This window comes from Argiope bruennichi, chromosome 2 (genome assembly GCF_947563725.1).
Source record: "Argiope bruennichi chromosome 2, qqArgBrue1.1, whole genome shotgun sequence".
NCBI classification, from domain to species: domain Eukaryota; kingdom Metazoa; phylum Arthropoda; class Arachnida; order Araneae; family Araneidae; genus Argiope; species Argiope bruennichi.
The window spans coordinates 51,935,539-51,953,904 of record NC_079152.1 but is presented as its reverse complement, the minus strand read 5'-3'; the positions used below and the strand labels follow the sequence as shown (position 1 = coordinate 51,953,904).

Sequence of the window (18,366 nt, the reverse complement as noted above, 5' to 3'; positions counted from 1 at the left end):
TGTATTAGATGCTTATGAGTAGAAGTAGAATAATTTAGATTCAAAAAGGCTGTGCAAATTTCCCTCCGAAACGTAGATAAGCTTGCATAGCTAGTAGTAGATAAGCTATTCAGGCAAGAAGAATCACTAAATCTGTTATTTGATTAAGTACTTAATCAAATAACAGATTTAGTCATTCTTCTTGTCTGAATTTTATTATCGTTATGATTTAAAAGCCTTTATAAAAATGCTTAGAAATCACATCAAAAATAATAATAGAGATTATTTAAATTTATCTAAGAAAGTATACAATATTCTAAATTTTTGTAATGAAATTCTCTTAAAATGCATTCCCCCCCCCCCAAGGAGCTCTTTATAGAAGACTTCAAAACTCGTTTGAAGTAGTATTTTGAAATGTATGAAGCTTTTTCTTAACTGTAGTAAACAAAAAACAAAAAAAACTAGACGTTACTGAGGGTTGTTGTAGCTGGGTGTGTTAATCCAAGGAAAGATGCTTTCCCATAATCCAAGGAAAGATGCTTTCCCATAATCCAAGGAAAGATGCTTTCTTGCCTTTTTCTTATTTATTTTCGCACACATACACATATAACAACACACATGGACGATGATCACACATATATAAGGAAACACATAATATATACATTTAAAAGTAGAAATTGCCGCTAACAAAGAGTGAACGAATAGTTCTTTTTGCAGCTAACAAAAGAGCGAGTGGTGCCTGTTTGCACCAATTTCACACCAACTCTAGGTTGAAGTGTTTACAATAAAAAAGCACGCTTCCCTCACATTCCAAACATACATATGGTTTAGAGCATATTGCGCCATCTATGTTCAGTATTAATTTTTACTATATGAATAAGTATACAAAGAATAAAAAATACAAAATAAAATAATTAAATAAAAACAAATATTACAAATAATAAAATCACATAAACAGTTGTTATCAATAGATATAAACAGAATATAAATTATAATTTTTTTCACCTAATATGAAAATCGTCTGAAATTTTTATACGTCTTTGGAAATGACAAATAAAAGTTATTTATTATTTAATGTTGGATTAAAAACAAATCTTGAATGCTCTGAATTAGGACTTTAAATTTAAATAAGATATGAATTATTACGAATCTGTGATATCGTTTTCCTGAACAATCAATCTGATAATAAGAAAGAAAATATTATAGATACTTTAATTGAAGATATGATATTAATGATGAAAAAGATAATAATAGGAATGCTTTAACGGAAGTGATTATAATAACAATAGAAAAGATAATAATAGGAATAATTATTGAAGTGAAGTTAGGTCAATAGTCCCGGCCTTGGCGACTATTTGACTATAAAAAGGAAAAATTCAAGATATACAAGAATTAATGCGATATTTCTATTAGGAGCAAAAATTCTCAGATCTTTTCAGATGCATCTGTGTCTTATAAAAAAACCGAGACTATAAAACTCCGGCAAAGCTAAACTGGATCAGTCTAGAGAATTATCTCTTAATATTATTGATAATGGAGCAATTTCTCCAGTTATTTTACACCGAGTGCCATTTCATTGTTCTTCTGTTCCATTAGCAATTTGCTAATGTGTCATTAATTTCTGAAAAAGATATTAGATAAATATTAAAGCTATATTAATCCAGTCCATAACTATTTTGAAATGTTGGACTCATTGTAGTGATTTCTCAGTGAATGTCAAATCTTAGTCAGATAGCATTAAATTATTATAGGAATTTCCAAACTGAAAATGCCCTTGATTTGGAAAGCTGAAGACAAAACACTTGTTCAACACTTAAAAGAACCTATGGAAGCTCATGAGCCAAGTTGAAAGAAAAGTTGCAGCAGTTTTAAAAATAGAAAAAAAATGGAAAAGTTGAAGTGGAAGCTAAAAAAAATGGATAAGTTATTTTTTATTTATAATCACATGATGGCTATTTTAATCGTGTCCCAATAGGTAAATTCTAAACAATCAGAAATAATCAGATCTTTCACATTTGAAAATTGTTCTAAATGACATAAACAATGGAATTATATTTGATGCTATTGATTCAGTAAAGGTCCTCTTGAAAAAAAAAATATTAAATTTAAATTTCCATACCATTTACCTTTCTTATTAGCCATGTTTAGTAAAACATTCACGATACCTTAATATTTTGAATTTTAAAAAAAGCTCCACATTCGTGCAATTAAATCTGTACGAGTTGTAAAGCTTTATATATCTATATTTTAGGCAATTTTAAACCATTTCAATATTCACCCCCAAGAAATTCAAAGATTCATAATTCGATTAGTTTTGATAGCAAGAGAATTAATTAATTTTTGTAACTGTTCAAAATATGAGGCTATAATAAATATTTTATTGAATGTGACTAATAGGAGCAAGGATTTGTATAAATATAGGACTTCAAAATTCTTTTCAGCATTACTTTTATTGATTCAAACAATATGAATTATAATTATATAAACCATTTAGAGTACCTTTCTTACATATGCTTATCACTTATTTATAATTGTTGGGACACGATTAGAATGGAATGCTACATCTAGTAAAATTATTACTGAGTAAGAAGTTTTTTAACCCTTTCTAGGGCCGTTGAAAGTATGCTTCCCACCAAATTTATCAATCTTTGTATGAATTTATATAGGTTGGCATAAGTTCTGACAAATTTTTTTAGGAAGACAGAAAGCTTAGATGCTTCAGTTCTTTATCTCACACAAAGTGACGTGTCTTGATTTGTTACTTAATTATTAATTAATTAAATTAATTAATTAATCAAATTAAATTTATCTAATAAGCTAAATGAATCCCTTTTCTTATTCTAATTTCAAGCCTAAAAATATTTTAACATAATATGACTAGAAGAAAATGGCCCTTTAAGAAGATAAAAGAAGATAAGGTTAAAAGAAGGTTATAATAGATCTGCAAATATTAGAAGATTTTTATTGCAATCTTATAAAATTTATAATTGATGAAGGTATATGTGGTTTAAATAATATTTTAAAAAAAGACAAATAAATATGCACAAAAGACATATTAAAATCAAAAGAAGTAAACTTTTTAATGATTTTTATTTTTTGCTGTTGGTGCTTGGAAGTGCGGTTTCCAATATGTGGTAAAAACTTTACAGCGACAACAAATTAATTAGCGTACTATTTATCACTAAAGAGTATTTATAAAATTAGATATAAGCTGATTTCTGATTTGAAATAGATTGAGGACTCAATTCTGCATACGATTAATTTATAATAGCGCATAATTTTCCACTGACAGTTCCATAGTTTTCCATTGGTTGAAATAGGTAAACTACAAATTAACATTTCAAGAAATGTTTTTACCTAACAAATCTTTATTTACCTACAACTTTGAACAGTAAAGTTTTCCTTTTTAAAAATTAGTACAAAATATTTATTGGAAACGTGGAAACTGAATTTAATTGATAATATCTTCAAATTGATAACTTCGATAATACTTCTAAGTTATCAACTCAGTCAAAATAAAAATCATTAATTAAATAGTAATAGAATTCCACTACTTGTAATACAATATAATATTTCGTCTTTTATGCATCGCAGCTTCACAATAAAAAAAAAGTCGAATTTTGCATCATTTTCTATACCTTATAATATCAAAAAAATTTAATAAAATATTAAGAAATTTTAATGATGAGTGAATTGGAAATGCTGTAAATTATATCAATGACATTTTTCATGCTCTCAAGGTAACTTAAAAAATTCTTCTCATTCTATGAAACTGAAAATGCACACAAGATGTTAATATCATCTCTTTCCAATAATATTAGAAAAATGTAAATATTGTGCTTTCAGATAAAAATTGCACTAACTTTATATATCATAAGTGCTTTATGTATTAAAATAAAGAAATTATATCATCAAAGAGTATAATTGTAAATTACACTTGTGTGCAAAACTTAAGCAACAGGTGCTTTTTTTGCCATAACTCCATGAGAAACATCTGAGAAACCTGAAATTCAGAAATGATAGAAAGCATTTTGCACTTAAAGGATGATGAAACCATAGTTGCGCAAAAATGAATACAATGCATATAGTGGAATGCATGGAATCAAACAAAAAAAAAGCTTTATTGAACTCATAGTATCGCGATACATGATTGTCTGTCCAAGAAAAAGAACAATAAGCAGATGTTCCTTAATATGGGATATGTCCTGCCCTTACTGCAATGATTGCTTCGCATCGTCTCTCCATTCTCAGCACCAGATTGTCCAGCAGTGCTTGAGGTAATAGTGCCAATTTCTCAATCAGCCTCTGTTTCAGTTGTTGGGTGTTCCTCAGAGGATGTAATCGCGCCGTAAGACGTCTCTTCAAAGCATCCCACACATGTCCTATGAAATTTAAATCAGGGGAGAATGCTGGTCAATCCCTTGAAGGGATATATTTACTTTCCAGTAGCTGCTGAACATCAGCAATCTGGTGTGGCAGTGCATTTTCATCCATAAAAACGATGCCTGGTTCAATAGCATCTCGGAACAGATGCAAATGGTGAAGGATCACCCTCTTACAATAGCAATCTCCGGTTACATAACCTCTGTCAAAAACTTGGAGATCAATTCGCCCGTTCAGTAAAATGCCTCCCCGACGACAACTCCAGGACCACCGTAACGGTCTCTTTCCGTGATGTTTCTGGTATGAAACCGTGAAAGATTGAAGAAAGGTTCAGGTCCGATCACTCCTACTGGACTTGTTTCCCTAGTACGCCGTTTCGAAGAAACTGTAAGTTTGTGTCATCGGCCACGCAGTGGTGCATCTCGTTTAACAACAGTCCGTACCCCCGATGTCTCTTCGCAAATGGACACGCTAAGGGAACAGTCTACAAGTGCAGTCAGTAGCGCACGAGAAGTGGCACGAATAACTGGTATACTAAAGACTTCGGTGTATCGTATCCTTCATGGTAATAGAGGCTCTGTAAAATTGCTGAAATCGACAAATTCCCATACTCCGAGTGAAGGAATTGTGGCGGATTGATATGAGCGAGGATAGAACTTGAGTGGTTTTCGCAGTCCAATAACATGACCACAATACAAAAGCAATTCCCCGTGTAGCTTAGCTGTTAGCTGGCTTATAAGCTTTCACCCCAGACTCTTCCCTCCAGTGAGACGAACGATATGGCTGTTGAGTGATGATGTATTTTAACTGCTGAGTCTAATGTGCCTGTACCCATTTGAGTAATGCCAATCGTTATGGCGAGCGTGTGTGGTTGCTAATGCTGTTGCGCCAAGTGATTCTGACGGCTTTGTGTTGCTCTGGGTAGATGGAGCCATAACAGTTGTACGAAGGTAAAAGGTTCATCGTCCGAGGTCACCAATGTTGAGTATTGTGATGTGCATGAATAGGACCTGAGACCTTGTGGTTCGCAGCCCAGTAACATGACCACAATACAAAAGCAATTGCCAGTGTAGCGTAGCTGTCAGTTGGCTTATAAGCTTTCACCACAGAATAAAAACTTGTCGATCTAACGCATTCTTTTAAAACATCTCTATCACCCCTTACCTAAATCGACACATATAAAGAAATCCCTATCAAAATCTCATTGTATATAATCATGGGGATAAACATTTCATTAGCTTTTCCGCTTTTCGTGTCGTTCTGTGTTCGTATGCCTCGTCGCTTTTGATGTACAAAAATTATGCCGCCTTGGATGGAATAAAAGCGAAATTTAAAATTCGTAAGTGTCTTTTCTCTCTAATTTTGAATAAAAGATTATATTATTATTGCTTATGAAAAAGCGTAAAAGAAACTATGTGAAATGACCCCTACTATTATTTCTGCATAGCAATTTGCTTTAAAATAGTATCTTTCATTATATGTTTATCCATTATGCTCAGAGATGATAATGTAAGATGAGCAGAAATTCAGAATTTATTCTCAACGCAATGCATATGAGGAAATCACACATAACCATTGTTTCTATATATTATTTTTGTTTTGCTGGAGAATTCCCATGTTTATTTTAAACAAAATTTGATAGTGATAATAGATTCTAAAATTTAATTTGACTCTGCTATTTAACATGTATCACGTGATATGGTGTTTATTCTTTATATTGAACTGAAAAAAATGGCAACAAATTCTTTTGTATGTAAACAGAAACTTCTTTCGTTATTTTTTGCACTGAGCTGTCAAGAAGCAGCAATATGAGTGTTTTACCAGGAATTTGTACACTGCTAGAAGAAATTGATAAAAAGATTATGGTTGAATTAAGAGATGGCCGAATTTTAATTGGTTATTTAAGGAGTATTGATCAATTTGCCAATTTAGTACTACATCGGACTGTTGAAAGAATACACGTGGACAGCAGATATGGGGAAATACCTCTTGGTGTTTTCATTGTGAGAGGTGACAATGTGGTACTGCTAGGTGAATTTGATGATGATAAAGACAGAACAACAAAACTTATTCGAGTGTCCAAGGAGGAAATATTAGAAGCTCAAGTTCTGGAGCAGAAAGTAAAACAAGAAAAAGAACAGATACGTATTAAAGCGCTGAAAGAGAGAGGCTTTAGCTATCAATTAGATACAACACATGAAGACTACTAACAATTATTGCTCTAGAGCTTCCGTATTTTAAATATGTGTACATTGATGATTACCTGTAAAAGGGCATTTGTGTTATCACAAAAATATTTTTTAGACTTTTTTTTTTCTTTTGATTTTTTGTACAATTTTAAATTATATACTCATGAACAGTGAGTTTATTTCCACTCATTTCAAGTGATTATACCAAATACTTATTATTTGATGTAGATATAACAAAATCCAGTGTTATATTTACATGAATTTCTTATAATCATTTTGTATGAAAGTTTTCTTAAAAATATCTTAATTTTTGTAAATATTTTGCTGTTTTAAAATTGAAATTATTTTGGTTAAATTGTAAATGTTCTTAGAACTATATTTTTATTTCCTACAAATACAATTTACTTGCCGTAACATCTTCATTGTGTGTTTTTTATGCAAATTTGTATCACTACTTTTGATTTGAAAATCATACAATATCGAACATTTTTTTAATGTTTAAGTAAAATTGTATCATTTCAAAATGTATTTTAAATTTTTCTTGTACATGATTTATTGCAGTTAAAGCCAGGATTTGTATTAAAAATGCACTTATTATGTTTTATAAAAAAGAGATATCTTTCAGATTTTATTAAAAAAAGTGTTTGTCAATGTGTTACATAATTAATCTGTTCAAGTATTCTGTTGAGCTAGAGTTAAAATAAATCTGATGTAATCCTGATGGACTAAAATTTTGTGATCTATTTCAATAACAAGATATGTGTGGCCATTTTGATTTTTTTTTTTCTTTCTTTTTCTATTAAGTATTAGTTTGTCCCAGTCCTCAAATATTAGTATATGTTTCTTTTTACAGTGCCTGAAAAAGAATATCATTTTTATTTATTTATTTCTCATCTTAGTTTTTATGATTACTCTTCTCTATCCATCTATCTCCAAAGTGAATATTTCATACTGCATGAATGTAGTTCAAATGTATAACCAGCAATTTGTAAAATTCTTTAGATATTTTTAAAGAATGAAATTTTATGCATATAAAATAATAATAATCATCCATGGTATAAATTTTATATCTATTGCATATATCTATATAACATAATGGTTTAATAAAACGTAATAAATATCTTTCGGCAGAAAAAATTATGTATAGAAAAAAAATATTCTACCAAGTCTCCTTAAAATGGAAAAATTCAACCTATTTGTAAAAAAAAAAATTTTTTTTTTTTAAGCATGCGATTTTGAAGTGATGAGCCTCACTAGTATTTTATATTTTTCATACAAACTTTCATAGAAAATAAGGCTTTGAAAGCAATAATATTTCTTAGAATCTGAATCCATATACGTTTTGAAATGAATATTAACTAGATTGGATATTTAAATATTTCAAATCATTTTAAAATAAAATTTATTTAATTTGATATGTTTCATTCTATAGTCCTTAAACAAGTTGAAATGCATGCAATTTAATCGCTCGTGTTTTTCCTCATATTATTAACTTGAGTTAACAATGGCTTATTTTGTATTTGAAATTAGGTTAAAGTGCTTTTTAGGCATATCAGGATTATTTAGTTTTAGTAGTGAAGTGATAAATAATAATCCAACAATATATATAATAGTAATTTTTTCCCCTCATAATAAAGGAGAATGTACATGCATCTGTTGTCATTGCACAGGCAAGACCATTAACCTAGAACTATCAAATTTAGCACAAATAAATGTTGGACAATAAAAATATGTGCCTTGAAGCAATTCTTTTTTAAAAATCTTAACACTGTTAATAAATTAAAAATCAATCTAAATTTAGGCATTTTTTTTTACATAACATTCAGTTGCACCTAAATATTTTTATAAGATTTTTTTAAAAGTTCTTAATGATCCAATTAAACTTTTGTGCTTTTTTTATTTATGCATATTTTTTACACTACATTTCATTATAGCAATGGAAATCAAATTATTACCATCAAATATTTACTAGGCTGGTTTTCTTCCATTGTTGAAAGCTAAGACAGAAAAATTATTTTATTATCAGGTAAATTTTCATGCAGTATAAAAAAAAAAAATCTCAAACATAAAGAGGTAAATTACCAGCATAATATCATGGAAGTCAACTGTATTGAGATATTCATATATATAAAGCTATTGAAATAACATGACTTTAATGTAAACATAATTTGATCGTAAAAGTACTTTGAAAATATTGAGTTTTGAGGTATATCAGTTTAATCAGAATTCTGGGAATGAAATGCAACTATTTTTGAAATAAAATGATGATGTGTAAGAAAATCAAGTTCATATCTGGCAATTTAAAAACTGAATTTGCATGTTCAGAAACTTTTATGTATATGAATTTTTAATTTTTCCTGTGTTAAAAATTATTAAGTGGCAAATTTAATCAAAATATCTTCCTTCTTTGTGTTGGCTTTCATGATTTATCTAATAAACAATTTATTTTGTGCTTTTTAAGATACTTATAAGTACAAAACACAGTCAGTATCCAGTTCTATAAATTCTAATTTGTAGTTTTGTCCCCATTTATTCTGTTCTTGGAGCACTTTGATAATAAATTAATCCTTTTAGTTTTATCTGTATTATATAGGCTTGTCATTCTTGTAAAAATCAAGATTTTTTTTTTTTTTTTAAATAAGATAAGTAATGAATATTTTTTAAAAACTTTTGAATAGATATATTTCTCGAGAAAATAGAAAGAATATTTCTAGAAAATTGGGGACAGATTATTGAGGTTAGGTTTTTTTTATTGGAGAGTGCATTTAAGAATATTTCTTTTAATGGCTGTGATTATAATAACTAAGTTTTTGTATAGTTCAAAAAATATTTTTTGTTTTTATGATTGTTTTAATATTTATTAAGAAAGTGTTCCTTTAAACATTATGTTTCTTGAAACGTTTTTACACCTATTTTTCTACAAAAGAAAAAAAAAATAACTATTTTCTAAAATAAATATAACACTAATGATTTCTAGAGTAAATTTGATTTTTATGTATCAAAGGAATATGCAATTTCATTTGATTTCTTTTTGAAATGTATGTTTACAAAATAAGTAATCTTATAATAATTATATAAATAAAAACTCAGTAGCATAAGATTTCATTAATTGCTTTTTTTGAAAAATAGAATTCACTATAAATTTATCTCTCTTTTTTTATTAAAAAAATAAGTTAAACAATTGTTGCATTCTCTAAAACATAATCAAATGTTATACAGTTATGAAAACAAAAATGGATTGAAGTCATTCGACTGCTCGCTTTTTGTTTAGAATTTCCTGTACTTATCTTTCGTAAGTGATGAGACAAATATCCATATTTACAGTCTTCTACTTGAATCACAAATTACCAGCAACAACTTTTATTAGTTCACATTCCAAATCACTTATGTCAAAATACCTTTTGTCTAACTTAACCTTGTGTACAAGAAGAGATATTTATTTTATTAGGACAACTTTGTTTTGGTTATTTCCTTTCTGATGTCTTTACATATTTTGTTTTATTCTACTGAATGCAGCTATTCACTGTCTTTTGAGACACAGATTCAGATTTAATCAATTGTGTATCAAAATCTGAAAGCTAATTGTAAATAATGCAATTGATATATGAACATTCAAACTGAATTATTTTTCCTTACTGAAACGTTTCTGCCTAGAAAGCATCTTTATTCAAGCAAGCATTAAAATAAAGTTGTTGGTGATAGCGAATGAAAAAATTCTATATAGGTTGAAATATGCAAATTTTTAAACTTTTAGCTCAATAACTGCTATGCAGGTTGGATTGAATCAACATAGTATTGGCATTTTTATTCCATAAAACAACTTGTTTATATAAGCATTTAATTTTTTGTAGCCAATGTTGCATACACAATTCTCCTAAAAGGAATTCAATGAAATTTAAAAGTTTATTTTTATTTATGATTAAATTATCTTAGCATGTGTAAATATATATAATTATTAAAAAATTAAACCACGAAAAGTTCAGTTGCTAAAAGTACAAACAGCATAAAAATGTGTATTTTTTTGTTTATATGTGTATATTTATTAGTTTATAGTTAAGTTTATACTTTCAGAGCATGTACTGATATTTTATATGAAATTATAAACCACCATTCACATATAAAAATTAAATTAGTTACTCAAATTTGTTTTCTACAAGGCAGGTTGTCAAAAATAATATTTAAGAACCAAATATAGTCATAGTTTTTTTAACAGTTTAAAAACTATTGTATAGATGAAGATATTTATCTATTAAATGCAAAAGAATATTTAAATATCTTTTTTAAAAATAAATTTAGACAAAAAAAAGTGCTTTTTAAAAAATGTTTTAATCAGATGCAGTTTCAATAATATATATATATATGTGAAATCTCCATAATAAGGGGGAGGGGAACCTTCAATTAGCAATATATTTCTTTAACTAATGGAAAAGTATTATGATGGTTTATGAATTTTATTGGCACATGAACCAACCTCGACTAAACTGTGCCTAATGGAAGAATGAAATTCTTTTGTTGGAAGTATCAGATTTGTTTCAATGCTTCATTATAACTTGCTTTACAAATAATTACTTTCTGCTTGAGGAGGGATGCAAGCATATATATATAAAAACTGATTTTAAATTATATTGAATAAAACTTGCTAGTTAGATTTCATCAGTTCTGGAAGAGAATATACATAATGTAATCAAATACATTAAACCCTTAATTTAATGGGCAAAATTCAAATGATGTTCTTGAAATTTTTTTCACCCTTCTAAAAAGCTTGTTTTTTCATTTCATTTTTCTAACATTAACTCGTAAGAAGTTTTTTTTTTATTTCTAAAAACCAGGTATGTATATTAATAAGAAAGGATGCAAATATTTATCTGATGTATTTTGTATTAACAAGGATACATATTGAAATCATGCTATTCATATTGCTAGAAATTGCATGAATTTCTAGCCAACAGCAGCATCTGCATACAATTCTATTTTGTTCAGTATTCATGCACACAATAATTAATATTTATTAACTAACTTTTGAAACATGTTGCAAAGTAAACCTTACGTAGGACAGAAACACAAAAGTATTAATCTAACCTGTCAATGACAGAACAATTTGAGAAAGGAATTTCAATATTTAGCATTTGTGCCAATTCTGGATTAGTAAAACAAATTGTATCTCACATGAAAAAGCGGCAGTGGCCTTTTTATCTTCATGTTTAATGGAGGGGAGGGGGATTTAGATATCCATTTTTGCTAAACTGGACAAGGCAGCTTACCAGTGGTTTTCTCATTTTCATTATTTTGTTCAAGAAATTGAAATTCAAGCAGTTGTTGAAAAACTATCTTTACAGGTTTTGCCCAAATAGTTTATAAAGTGAGATTTTTTTTTTTTTTTGTTGTTGTTAAGATTTTACTTGCATTCCCCACTTCTCCCCCCCTCCCCCCCAAAAAAAACTAATGGGAAATTGTGTATCTGTTGAACTAGTTTGGAAGAAAAGAATAATTTAAAATGAGCTATCAATTGAATCAAATTTATAATTCTGATGAGACTGAACTTGTTTAGGAAAAAATTATCTAAAAAATATGCAAAGCTCAAAAAAAAAAAAAAAAAAAAAAAGTAAGGAATCTACATGAGCTTTGCTGAGTAAGATAATAGCCATTGCTTAAAACAGTCATCATTATTAATAATAAAAATCCTAGGGAGATTAGAACTTCAGATAAATATGCATAAAAATCCCCTCATGTTAAGAAATTCTGCAATAGAAAAGGAAGATCAAATGTATATTCCTGATACTCACTATAACATATATATTCCAGAGTGGGGAAAGAAAAAAAAAAAAAAAGCTCTGTCACGTACAGCAAGTTTATGAAAGGAGATCCTAAAAAATTGAAGAACTATTCGGTTAATAAAGAAAACAGGAAATGACTCTTCAAAATTTTAATTCAAACAATGTTCAATTCAAGATTTACAACTTAGCTTAGATCATAAAATATATTATGCAAATGATTTTGATAGGGAAAAGTCTTTAATTAACGAATTAAAACCATCAAAAGTAAAGAATTACGACACCCAATAGAGTGAAAAGGAATCAATTTTCATTGGAATGTAAGCAATCAACATGAACCAGCATCTATTTTTATTAAAAACTTAAATCAATATATATATATATTTAAATTCAACCTATGTATATTTGATATATAACACATTTTAAACTAATTACTGTATTTTCATTAATATTGCATTACACTTCTATTAGAATTATTTGCTCAAAACGATGTTTCTTTAAAATGGATGATCTTCAATCCCTATCGGCGAGTTAAAATCCAGTTATACCTTATTATTGTTTAATCCACAAGTACCACTCATGACTTTAGAGACATTCTTTTAAACCAATTAAATGAGTTTGTTGCATATTTTTATTTAAAAAAAAAAATTCTTAGATGATTCAAAAGGGCAATACTGGATACACTCGGCAAAATGCACCTACTAATCATGCATAACAGTTCAATTAAATCAGCACTAAGTAATCAATGTATCAAATTTAGGTGAGTTACAGAAAGGCTATCTTTAAATAAGAGTTATCTTAAGTAATGTTATCTAATGTTTAACAGAAAATATCTGGTATTAATTCACATATCAATATACATATGAGACAATATAATGACTTCAGGCTGTTAACCTAAAATGTTATAAATTTACGATGTATAAATTAAAGAAACAAAGGAGTTAATGTGTCTTAAGGTGAATAAGAAGCAACAAACAAGAAATATGACAAATATTTATTTTTAAAAAGTGTAAAGCAATTTTAACTTTGAAGAGTGTTGCACAATAATTATGAAAATTTGTTAGTATAACCAAATAGCATACAATCAAAAGTTACAACAGAAAATAGTATATTACATTTAATTTTTTTAACCCTATTTACTTGGATGAGCACTGATAACAAATTACAGCTAGCAGTTGAAATTTGACAGCACACTTTACACTGAAATAGATTAATGAAATAAAACAATCTATTATGATGAACTTTTTGGTATGAAAAAGTCATGGTTAGATGGGAAAATGAAGCCCTTCATAATTATACATCCACATTCACATACTTTTATTTATTTGAACAGGCACATTCGGAACGGGCTGATATTTTTCCTTTCATTATCCAACATCTGGCAAGTGAATGTATCGCCACTGGACGAGGGTTAATTCAGTCAATCACAGAGTGCTTAGCATTGATCTTAAGCTAAAATAGCTATAGACCAAGCATATTTTGTAAAGAATTATGCTCTTGCTATGCCATTTTATTAACAATAGTTTTATGTAGAGTTGATAGTTGACCAGTCCATTTATCTAATGCATTGTACCTAGCAGCACCCAGTGTTTTCTTGTCCAGTTTGAGAACTTGATTTTCTTGATCTATTCGACCCTGAATAGTACTGAAAGAATAAGGAAATATATATAGAGCCTTAAAAGACCACACCTGGAGAATAATAAACGTAATTCTAATCATTATCACTACAAGAAAGTAAAAGGTTATACAATTCAATGTGAGCTACTTTGTGATTGAGTAAACCAGAAAAAAAATTATGCATGCATTAAAATAATGAAAAAGTAGTTTTAAGGATAAATATGACAGGAAAATAAGCTTAATAATAACTGGCATAGTTGAAATTTATAGTAGTTGTAGATGTAATTTTCTTTAATACACAAATGAGTATTCAACTGAAATATAGATGAAAAAAATTAAGCTTTTGAATGCCAGTGACAGAAGCACAAAGTTCACAATTTTGTCACATTATTTCTAAATTCCTTATGTTATTTCATATAACACAAAAAGTTGCATTATATGAAACTATTAAAAATAAATAAACTTTACAAAATACAGTAAAATAAATAAAATGAAATGAATAAATAATGATGAAAACCTATGTTTGGTACATTCACTTTTGTCAAAAATAAATATTTATAGATTGCATTCACTCTTTGAATGAAATTACAGTTTTAAATATATTATTTATACAGTTAATTTCAGAAAAGTCGAATCTGAGTAAAACAATAAAGCAAAATCATTCACATTACAGATAAAGGAAATCAGCAAATATTACAGTACTGTTTCAGAAAATAAAGTATTTCTTCCACATGAACAGGGTGTATAGTTAGAAAATGCTTCAAAAAATTAAGTACTTTTAAGTACCTTATCCAAAAAAACTAAGCACCTTTTTACATTCATGCATATGTGAGTCTGCTTATTTTCTAAGCATAGGAGGTTTTCTATTTTATAATAAAGCTTTGTTTTTATTTAAATTTTTAAAATTAATTTTAAATGTATATTTTTGAAATTTTAAGTTATGTCTGTAATAACATTATAATTTTAATATTTACTTCTGCAACATTGCAGAAGCATCTATTGTAAAACACATTTGGCTTTGGCAGGAACAAAAATGATCATAGTTTTATCATTACCAAAAAATTTAATCAATGTGTTAAATTTTTTACTCTTTTATAAGATTAATAATAAAAATCTGGCTTCTTTTTCAATATTTTTTAATTAACAAATTACTTGTTAATTTGAATGGATGGAATTACCAGTTATTTGGATGCTCTATGACCATCATTTCTGTATTTATATTGGCATTGACGAAGATGCATAGCATGGTCAAACATTTTGCATTTGATTTTTATACATGCTGCAGCAAATGAAGTTCAACATGGCTGGGATGTAAATAAAAATTTCCTTCTGCTCTAACTCACCATATTTAGCAGTTTAGGACTTTTTTTTTTTTTTTTTTGACTTGTTATAAAGCTAAGAGCTAAAGTATACCAGGTCGGCTACCATCATAAGATTGGCAAAACTGCCAGTAATTGATGATGGAACAATGCAATGTTCTAACTGAATTTTTCAGATAAAATTATTTTCCGTCTGTTGAACAAATCTGCACATTTTCTTTAATAATACATAAAAATGTTAAGCACACATTTATCAGGCATAAATAAAGCACCCTCTTTGAATTCTACTGTATCAAACGTTTTTCAAAGTCACAACAAGTATGACATAGAACACATTTTCTATTGCAACTTCGGGATAACCTTCCCATATTTCAATAAACAACAATACACATTGTTGAAGAAAGAGAGGGTAGGGAAAAAATATATTTAATTTTATTTTAATACATACTGGCAATCCTCAAAAAGTTTTCTTTGTACTTCTCTAGAAAATTAAGCACTTTTTAAGGACCTTTATTAAAAAGCAAGTACTTTTAAGATGCTTAAAAAGGATTTTCAAATTTAAGCACTTTTCATGATGCTACGCACCCTGATGAAATTCCAAAGATCAATACATCATTATAGTGCACTTTAACACTTAAAATAAACTAAGCAGAGTAGATTTTTCATTAAATAAAAATTCAAATATTCATCTGGCAATATATATATATATAAAGAACCTTTGAATACTTACTTATCTAATATACATGACACCAATAAATTTTCTACTTCAGTTACATCAATATTTAATTCCTAAAAACATAAAATCTATTAGAAAAACATATACAGAACTAATGGACAAATTTTAATTATTTTTGTTACTAAGACAAAACATCTTTTCTCATAAAAATTAAAGCATTATTTAAATTCACAATTTTACATATCAAGGAAAAATTTTTTGATCTAATAACTTTCACTTAAGGGAAATTTGTTTATTTTTAAATGCATACCTTAAACATTTTCGATACTCTTTGATATTCAATCAAATCTTTATAATTTCTACTAATAATAGTAAAATGAGTATATGCAAATGTTGGCACACTGTAGGCTAGACTATATGACATAGAACTTCTAAATTTGGCACATATATACTTCGGACAATGAGAATGTGTACCTTGGAGCAATTTTTTTTTTAATTTTTAAAATTAAAATACTGTTATTTTTGTATGATAACTTCTGAAAATATAACAACACAAAAATAATTTGTGCATCATTTGATTTTTTTAAAATCTTGATCATACCAAATTTTTTACCAAATAATTATTTTTCAATTGTTAAAATAATATTTTAAATTTATTTTACAATAATATATTTCATTGTTAAAGTGAAATTAAAATAAATTTCACAATATTTCATCCTGTCTTTTATTCAACTGTTGATAACCAAAATATGAAGCTTCTCTTTATTTTTCCACATTGAGTATGCTTCAGTGTGTCGCATCCTTTAATAAAATTTTTGAATATTGTGGCAATTATAACTGAAGTTTAAATTCAGAAATAAGCAATGAGAATTATCTTTATTGTTTCCATATTTTTCAACACTTTTATAGCATCCCACTTTTAGTTAATACTTCACTTTCTTATTGTAGCATGCTAAATACTCTCCCCCCATTAAACCAGGAAATTTTTATTGAACAGTCTTCCAATATATTTTCTGCAGAATATACAAATTTCCGAAATTAATGATTTCTTCTTCCTACTTTTATATCTTTTAAAGAACAACTTTGAATCAGTAAGCATGCTATTGAATTACTTAGAACTTTTATCAACTCTTGTTTTAAACTAAAAAATAAATGTTATCCAAAATGAGAGAAAATTAAAGAAGTATACTATTTTTCATCTTAAAATTTTATAAATTATATAACTATCAAAAATGTGTTTAAAAATATTTTGTTGAGAAAATCATTAATAACAACAAGGTGCATGCAAAACATTTAATTGGAATTTTAAGTAAACAATTATTCTGACAAGCGAGCAATTAGTTTATATATAAAGAGTATTGTATTTAAAGAGTTTTCATTTTTATATTTTTACATGTGCTTGTTACTTTGGAACTAAACCTTATTAACAAAAAAGATTGCTTTGTATATACCAAGCTTAAAGATTATAATTGCAAAAAAAAAAAAAAAAAAAAAAAAATGAAAGACCAGATCTTTACAAAAACTGAGAAAAATAATATAACAAGTATTTATGACAAATCATTTGTATTCCAAATATGTTTTTGTGTTATTTAAAAAATCAAACAATTTTAAATACTCTTAAATAGAAAAGATTAATGCTTACATATTTTGCATTTGTATATTAGCTAATTAATTTTTAACACAGCTAAAATTTGAAATTTTTGGAGGATATCCAAATATTTTTTCTTTAATTACATATATCCTATTTTTTGACATTTATTATAAGTTTCATTTTTAAAAAAATCAGGCAGAATAAAAGTGATTCTAATTGTTCGAAATAAAGAAATATGCTTTAAGAAAATATTTATCTTACATTTAAGAACAGAATAAGTTTTATAAGTTAACAAAAAAGTTATTTGAATTCATGGTGTGTTTTGATTCAAGATACAGATTATGGTAGGCATATCAAAATAATTATTTTGAAATCATTGCTAAATTTTAAATTTTTATAAAAACAAAAAAAATATGGTCTTTTTTAAAAATTTTCTTAATTGATCTATCATCAGGGGTGTTTGTGGGACCCCAAAAAATCCCCGGAAACTTTTACGTACTTACTACCGGCATTTTGGAGTTTCGAGAAGGGGGGGGGGGAGAAATGAAAAATTACAATTATGAAGTATTGAATGACCTAATTATAAAAGTTCAATGAATTACTTTTTTTGCAAAATTAATAACCATAAATTTTCAAACATATAAACTACTACATTTTATGCAAATCTTTTAAATTACCTAAATTAATTCTTTAAAAAAAAATTATCTAATTTCTGCTGCTTTTTTTTTATTTTCTGATGTTTGTGGGCTTGTCTTTTTTTTGTGGTGAACTTCATAATTGCAGGAAGGTTGACTTTTATTTTCCTCATTTACAGTTGAAGAAACTTCCTCGAGAACTGCAT

General features: G+C 27.6%; 2 protein-coding genes across 2 annotated transcripts in view; one reads left to right on the top strand and one right to left on the bottom strand.

The window, feature by feature from the left end:
* Positions 1-6,124: 6,124 nt before the first annotated feature.
* LOC129962120 (U6 snRNA-associated Sm-like protein LSm1) lies at positions 6,125-7,966 on the top strand. The gene has a single exon (XM_056075855.1). The coding sequence runs from the start codon at positions 6,171-6,173 to the stop codon at positions 6,570-6,572; it is 402 nt and encodes a 133-aa protein (XP_055931830.1). The 5' UTR covers positions 6,125-6,170; the 3' UTR covers positions 6,573-7,966.
* A 5,366-nt stretch (positions 7,967-13,332) lies between these two features.
* LOC129961604 (COP9 signalosome complex subunit 2) overlaps positions 13,333-18,366 on the bottom strand; it is a 31,345-nt gene continuing 26,311 nt past the window's right edge. The window contains exons 12-13 of the mRNA XM_056075110.1: positions 15,989-16,047; positions 13,333-13,967 (exon numbers count right to left, since the gene is read on the bottom strand). Of these exons, the coding sequence (XP_055931085.1) occupies positions 13,823-13,967; positions 15,989-16,047 (204 nt within the window). The 3' untranslated portion in view covers positions 13,333-13,822. The remainder of the gene's footprint in view (positions 13,968-15,988; positions 16,048-18,366) is intronic.

What these genes read in the sequence shown, in the direction of transcription:
- LOC129962120 (XM_056075855.1), top strand. Translation starts at nt 6,171, where the DNA reads ATGAGTGTTTTACCAGGAATTTGTACACTGCTAGAAGAAATTGATAAA.